The following is a 7,099-nucleotide window of genomic DNA, read 5'->3' as shown; positions in this document are numbered from 1 at the left end:
GTCCCGAGGATAGTGAACATTGTGTGCGAGAGTCTGTGGTGAGAGAGAGTGTGGTGTTGGAGTGTGAGTATTGTAGTGACTTGAGAGTGCTGAGGCACGGGCACAAGAGAGGTGTCCGAGGTCACAGGCAATAAAGCACAGGAACACACACATGCTAGGAGGAGCAGCAACCAGAAGCAGCACACGAAACACGATGAAGCGTGCAATGGAAGAGCGTGCAGAGGAGAACACAGGGGAGCTGAGAGGACGCTTCACGTTCAGCGACGTAACGGAAGCATTGGAGAGTTTTGCTGCAAGTCCCGATGGCGTGAATGTCGACGCCTGGATTGCAGAGTACGAGGAGGCCATCGAACTATTTGGGTGCTCGGAGGCACAACAGTTCCTGTACGCCAGGAGGCTGCTATGCGGCACGGCTAAACTGTTCGTAGCGGCCGAAACGGGCTTGAATAGCTGGCCGAAGCTAAAAGCGGCCTTACAACGAGAATTCGGCGCGGCGGTTAAATCGGCGGACGTTCACCAAATGCTGCGTGAACGAACAAAGCGAAACGACGAGACATATTTGGACTATGTTTACACCATGCAGACAATGGCGCGGCGAGGCAATGTGGACGAAGCTTCATTGTGCGAATACATCACGAAGGGTATTCCGGACGCAGCACACAACAAAGCGTGTCTGTACGCTGCGAACACGGTAGGTGAGTTGAAAAGGGCGATTGCTGTGTACGAGAGCATCAAACGAGAAGACACCGAGCGTCACCCAACGAGAGCGGCACTAGACGAACGCCGTATAGAGCGTAGAATGGATCAGCGAAGAGAGAGCACGGTGAGACGTTGCTTCAACTGTGGAGCACCTGGCCACATCGCAAGTCGTTGCGAACAAAAGGCCATAAAATGCTTCGCATGCGGAGGAGAAGGGCATCGCTCCACGGAATGCACAACTAAAACAAAACCTGAGGTGCACGCCATCACACCGTCACCAACAGTAACGGTCAAAATTGGAGATGTCTCGCTAGACACCTTGGTGGATACAGGATGTCAGCACAATTTGGTCAGCGAGGTTACGACGATCCTAGCGGAACGGGAGCTAGATGTACCTCCAGAGTTTGCTGGCGAGGTGGAAGAGCTGGAATCACCGCAGTACGTCCCAGAAGAGAGAGTGGAAAGCCGCGAGCAGCACCAGGTCATCGACGAGGCGGAACGAGTGCAGTCTGAAGCCAAAATTGACAACTGTGAGGAGCCGCCGATCGATCATTCATCCGAACACCGCGAAGACAACGAGGACGTGGAAAGCGACGAGGGAAACAAGTTCCAGCCGAACCCAGTGTCCGTGCAGGAGAAAGATTGCACAACCGTCGAAGAGGAGGCATCGAACGGTAACCGCCCGAAGTGTGTTCAATTCGATCGAGACAAATCAACAACTGCGGCTGAAGTGATACAACGTTTGCGGCAACAGAGTGAGCTCTTTGGGAACCCACGACGAATCATCAGTGATAAGGGATCGGCGTTCACATCCAACGATTTTAGGGAGTTTTGCAACGAGCGAAACATAGAACACGTCGAGACCACTACAGGAGTTCCTAGGGGAAATGGACAGGTAGAACGGGTCAATCAGGTAATCCTAGCCATGTTGAAAAAACTGAGTGTAGAAGATTCTACTAAGTGGTACAAGCATGTAGCCAAGATTCAAAGCGGAATCAATTCGAGCGTACACCAAAGTATCAGTGTAACCCCATTCGAGGCCCTTTTCGGGGTAAAAATGCGACAAGAGACAGATTTTAGATTGGTAGAGTTATTAGAGGAGGTTAAGCTAGCCCAGTACGATGACCAACGCCGAGAAATTAGAGAGGAAGCTAGAAATGCCATCAAATGGGACCAGGAACAGCAGAGGCCGTCATATAATTTGCGGGCAAAACAGCCAACCAGTAATGTGAAAAAAAAAGGTATCGGGTCTGGGGGCCAGACCACTCTTAGGATGGCCGAATGTAGGAAGGCAGGTCTCGGGGTTGTCTCGAGCGAGAGTTAGCGGAGGACAACCCCGAGAACAACTTCGAGTATAAAAGGAGGTCGGAGCGCAGAATTTAGTCAGTCGCAAAACAGCAGTAGACCAGAGCGGTCTAACGTTAGTGATCTCAACTACGAAAGAGGAATAAAGTTACGAAAAGGAAGAAAATTCCAGTCTATACTGTTTTCCCTTTCTTACATGTATAAACATGTTTATGGTGGCGTCGACGGTGACCGTGGCGGCGGTGACGGCGGCGGCAGAACACAGAAGAAGAAAGAGAAGCCGCCGCCGACGTGCGCGAACGGAGGGAGAACGGAACTGGGGTCCGTGTGGGGTTTGCGGTTGGCAGAGCCGCGATGGAAAACCTGGAACCGAACGGGGGCCGCACCTTGTTCTGCTACACCCTTTTGGGTCGCCCTTTGGGTTCATCCCGAGACAGAGAGAGAGAGAGAGAGAAAGAGCGCGGGCGACCGGGGGGAAATTGTGTGATATTGATTGGTCACGATTTAATAAATATTTTTAATTTTTTCTCATCCTTCCGTCTTCTTTCCGATCTCTTTTCCGGTGCCGCCACTCTGGCCGCTCCTGCCTGTCCTGCCGCTTTTCCCCGCACAGTGGCAAGGGGCAACGGTTCGCCATCCGCCACGGTCCAGCCGTGACCGCGCGATGCGGCCGAGGACGAGGACGAAACAGCAAGCGCGAGACTATCAAGCGAGACGATCAGAAGAAGGAGGAGGACAGCGACCAGCGACTGCAGCGACCGACGACGGCGCATCATCGCAATCAGCCTCACCACTACCACCACTACCGGCGTCAACCGGCGGAGCATATAGTGTCGTGACTTGATCGCCGATCAGCCGCCGTACTCGATCGACCATCAACCGGCGGCAGCGAGCCGCAATTACTTCGGGAAAGCCCCATTCGAAAGAGGGAGAGAAAAGAGAGAGAGAGAGAGAGTGAAAGAGATGCACCTCCGAGTGATGGTCAGCAGCAGCGGCGTCGATCAAGCGGCAGTAGCCACTTTGGCAACCTAATTTGGGGCGATCGGCAGCAGCAGCCCAGCAGCAGCAGCAGCAGCAGCAGCTGCTCCGATAGCGCAGGAGCGCCGCGACGAGGACACAGGAGAACATAACCGAGTTTCTTTGTAGGGAGGAGAGCAGAAGGAGAACCGAAATGGAGCGAACGACCCGACCGAGGGAGTGGCGCAAGCGAAGGGCCGAGCGAGCGAGTGATGGACGGGAAGCGGCCGACGGAACGGAAGAGGGCATCCGCTCGGCACCGACTGACGACAATCCGCTCCTGTGGTCGGTGGAGCCACTGTACCCCGCCACGGCCACCGCCACCGACAGCAGCAGTTCCTATCGGGAGAAGGAGAGCAGTAGCGCCATCTGGCGAAGGCGAAAACCTAAAGACCCGTCCGTCGGTGGCTCGCTCTGGCGGCGGAATCGACCCACGGCGGCGACGGCCGCTACGTCGGGAGGCGACCTGAGCTGGCGGTGGCTCCTGGTGGTCCTGCTGACCGGGGCCACCGTCGGGGCGGTAGCCCCCAAGTACGAGACGGCGTACGCGTGCGAAGGCAAGACGCTGATGATCGAGTGTGAGAACGGGGACCTCATCAATCTGATCCGGGCGAACTACGGGCGGTTCTCGATCACGATCTGCAACGACCACGGGAACGTGGACTGGAGCGTCAACTGTATGTCGCCGAAGAGCCTCCGGGTGCTGCACGCCAAGTGTGCGCAGCGCCAGAACTGCTCGGTCCTTGCGTCGACCGCCACGTTCGGCGATCCGTGCCCCGGGACGCACAAGTACCTGGAGGCGCACTACCAGTGCGTGTCGGCGGCGGCCGCTTCCACCACCACGAACCGGCCGAGCCCGCCCTGGCTCAAGACGTCGCAGCCGATCGTGTGGAGCACCTCGACCGTCCGCAGCCCGGTCCTGAACCGGATCAACCTGACGGCGGCCGCCGTCACGGTGGCTGCCGTCGCCGGCACCGGTGGTGGCGTTACGGTCCGCCCCGCCAGCGTCGGCGGCAAGATGCCGGGGGTTCTGTTGCAACCCGCGCCACCCTCCGCAACCATCACGAGCCGCGGCAAGGCGCCGGCGGAGACGAAGACCGTCAACGATGATCGGTCGATGATCGGCCGGAAGCAGCCAGCGGCGGCGCCGGCGGCGGGGCCGGCGGCCGGGGATGAGGAGGATGACGGGGCGGACCTGTTCCCCACGCAGACGGCCGTCCTGTCGGGGGGAGCCGTCCCGCCCGCCGACGGTCCACCGCCGACGACGAACGTCGTGTCCGTGGGCTCCGCCCTTCCGCCGAATCCGGTCATCGACGTGAGCCACGCGTGTGGCCCGAGCACCGCCCGGAACCTGTTCTGGAACGTGACGCGCGTCGGCGAGGTGAACGTTCAGCCGTGCCCGGGCGGCGCGACCGGGATCGCCAAGTGGCGCTGCGTTGCGCTCGGGTCGCTCACCGCCGAGCAGCGCGTCCACCTGCAGCAGGAACACCACCAACAGCACCAGCACCAGCAGGGTGGTGAGGCCACGACCGACGGCCCGCTCGGGGCCGATGGCGGCCACAAAGGTGATATTAGTTTTAGTGGCGATGACTCGGCGGCGACGGCGAGGGACATGGAGGAGCTGGCGACCTGGTACGCGTACCAGCCGGACCTGACGCAGTGCCGCAGCCTGTGGCTCAACAATCTGGAGGTGCGCGTCCAGCAACCCGAATCGTCGCTCATCTCGATCGCCAACGATCTGGCGCAGGTGACGAGCAGCAAAACGCTGTACGGCGGGGATATGCTCGTCGCGACCAAGATCGTGCAGACGATGGCCCAGCGGATGCACCACGACATCGAGACGATCCCGGACCAGCGGCAACGGGAGGCGCTTGTGTTCGAGCTGCTGAACAGCGTCGTGAAGACGGGCTCGAACCTTCTCGATCGCTCGCAGCACGCCAGCTGGCTCGATCTGAGCGTGGAGGATCAGATGCGGGTCGCGACCTCGCTACTGACCGGGCTCGAGGACAGTGCGTTCCTGCTCGCCGACACGATCCTGCGCGAGAAGCACGTGGTGCAGAAGGTGAAAAACATCCTCATCTCGATCCGGGTGCTCGAGACGCGCAATTTTGCCCGCCCGCAGGAACTCTTCCCGGACTCGGCGACCGAACGGTGGCAGGTGAGCAGCGATCAGATCGAGCTTCCGAAGGCGGCCCTCATCGAGAACAGTGAGGGCGGGCTGGTGCGCATCGTGTTCGTCGCGTTCGATCGGCTCGAGCAGATCCTGCGCCCGCAGTTTACCAACATCCAGCAGCAGAAGCTCAACTCGGCTACCGGGGTCCCGGATCTGGCGGCATCCGGTGGTCCGTCTTTCGGGGCCACGCGGACCGATTCGGCCGGGGCCACGACGCTACTAGCGAGTCAGCAGCAGCAGTCGGCGCAGGCGCAACAGCAGCACTACCAGCCACCCCGGTTGCGGCTCCTGAATAGCAAGGTCATCTCGGCCAGCCTGGGCAAGGGCCGGCACATCCAGCTGTCGCAACCGATCCGGATGGTGTTGCGGCACCTGCGGACGAAGAACGTGTCGAACCCGACGTGCGTGTTCTGGAACTACATTGACCACGCGTGGTCCGAGGATGGGTGCCACGTGGAGCGCACGAATCAGACCCATACGGTCTGCGTGTGCAATCACCTCACGAACTTTGCGCTGCTCGTGGATGCGCTCGATGAGACGCAACTGTCGCTGCTATCGATCATCGACGATGACCTGAAGCTGCTGATCTACGTCAGCGTCGCCATCCTGATCGTGATCGCCGTCGTGGCGTTGTTCGCCCTCAAGCTCTTCGGTGGCGTCTTTGCGAAGCTACGCCACGGAGGTGGTGGCGGCGCTGGTGGCTTGGGCGGCGATTCGGAGCATCATCCGGTGGCGTCCGCTGGGGGTGTGGTCGTCCGGGGCATGATGGATCGGGGTGGCGGCGGCGGCGACGGAGGGGGACTATCGATCTCGGGGCCCGGCACGGCCCGACTGCACCACCACCATCATCACCTTCACCATCACCACCAGAACAACAGCCCAGGGGATCTTCATCACCCGACCCACCATCACCTGCTGCACCACCATCATCTGGCGGCGGCGGGGGGTGGTGGGCCGCCGGTGGGTGGGACTGCTATCGGACATCATCACCTACTGGCGGACGATTTCCAGCAGGCGGCTCCGACGTTGGGCGTCAACAACCTGCACAATCATCACCCGAACAATCTGGCCGCCAGCAACAACAACAACAACCACCACCTGGTGACGACGACCTTCAACAACCTTAACGGGGGCCGGGCAGGGGGTAGTAGCTGCTCCCCGTCACCACCAGGCGGCGGGTACGAGCACCATCAGCAGCAGCAGCAGCAGCAGCAGCAGTCGCATCCGCAGCAGCATCTGGTGTCGCGGCTCAACAACAATGTTAGTGGACCACACCCTACCACCTCCCACCCACTCGCTAGTCCCCTGGCCAAACCCTTCCCGTATCGTCCTGGCGCTGGCGCTTCCAATGTTAATAATAATCAAATTAATCTATTACGCGCAGCCACTGCTCAACAACCACAGCAACCACCACAACAACAACCACAACACCAGCAGCAACAGCAGCAGCAGCACCGGCAGCAACAGCAACAGCACCACCAGCAGCAGCAACAACCTGCATCACCAGCAGCCCTTCAGCAGCACCACCACCACCACCACCAACCGGAAGCTGCCGCAACCGCCGCTGGTGCCATCCTCCTACAAGGTCTCGGCGGCGTCGGCGGCGGTGGCGGCGGCCCACCACCAGCATCATCTCTAATCGCGTCCACCTCGCTGATCACGCTCGCCCACCACCAGCACCACCGGGAGGACAGCAGCGGTAGCGACCGCAGCAGCAGCAGCAGCAGCGAACTCGGCGGTGGACTTGAGACGGCAGCATCGGCGGCAGCGGCGGCGGCCAGGGGAGCATCGGCCCTTCACCTTCACCAGGGGAGCATCGGCAGTAGCGCTTCGACGTCGGCGACGGCAGCTGCGGCAGCCAACGCCACTTCCGGCACGATCACTTCCTCCGCGTCGTCGACCGCC

At 60.2% G+C, this 7,099-nt stretch overlaps 1 protein-coding gene across 1 annotated transcript; it reads left to right on the top strand.

Moving 5' to 3' along the window:
* Positions 1-3,538: 3,538 nt before the first annotated feature.
* LOC131207046 (latrophilin Cirl) lies at positions 3,539-6,833 on the top strand. The gene is made up of 4 exons (XM_058199654.1): positions 3,539-6,014; positions 6,165-6,399; positions 6,496-6,544; positions 6,639-6,833. Exons 1-4 carry the CDS (start codon positions 3,590-3,592, stop codon positions 6,831-6,833), a joined length of 2,904 nt encoding a protein of 967 aa, XP_058055637.1. The 5' UTR covers positions 3,539-3,589.
* Positions 6,834-7,099: the final 266 nt, after the last annotated feature.

The sequence above is a fragment of the Anopheles bellator genome, chromosome 2 (assembly GCF_943735745.2).
Source record: "Anopheles bellator chromosome 2, idAnoBellAS_SP24_06.2, whole genome shotgun sequence".
NCBI lineage: Eukaryota > Metazoa > Arthropoda > Insecta > Diptera > Culicidae > Anopheles > Anopheles bellator.
This window is presented reverse-complemented; position numbering and strand designations above follow the sequence as displayed.

Coding starts and splice junctions, on each gene's coding strand:
- LOC131207046 (XM_058199654.1), top strand. CDS start 3,590: ATGATCGAGTGTGAGAACGGGGACCTCATCAATCTGATCCGGGCGAAC. Junction 6,400..6,495: donor CACCATCAGCAGCAGCAGCA/GCAGCAGCAGCA, acceptor CCCACTCGCTAG/TCCCCTGGCCAAACCCTTCC. Junction 6,545..6,638: donor CTGGCGCTGGCGCTTCCAAT/GTTAATAATAAT, acceptor AGCAGCAACAGC/AGCAGCAGCACCGGCAGCAA.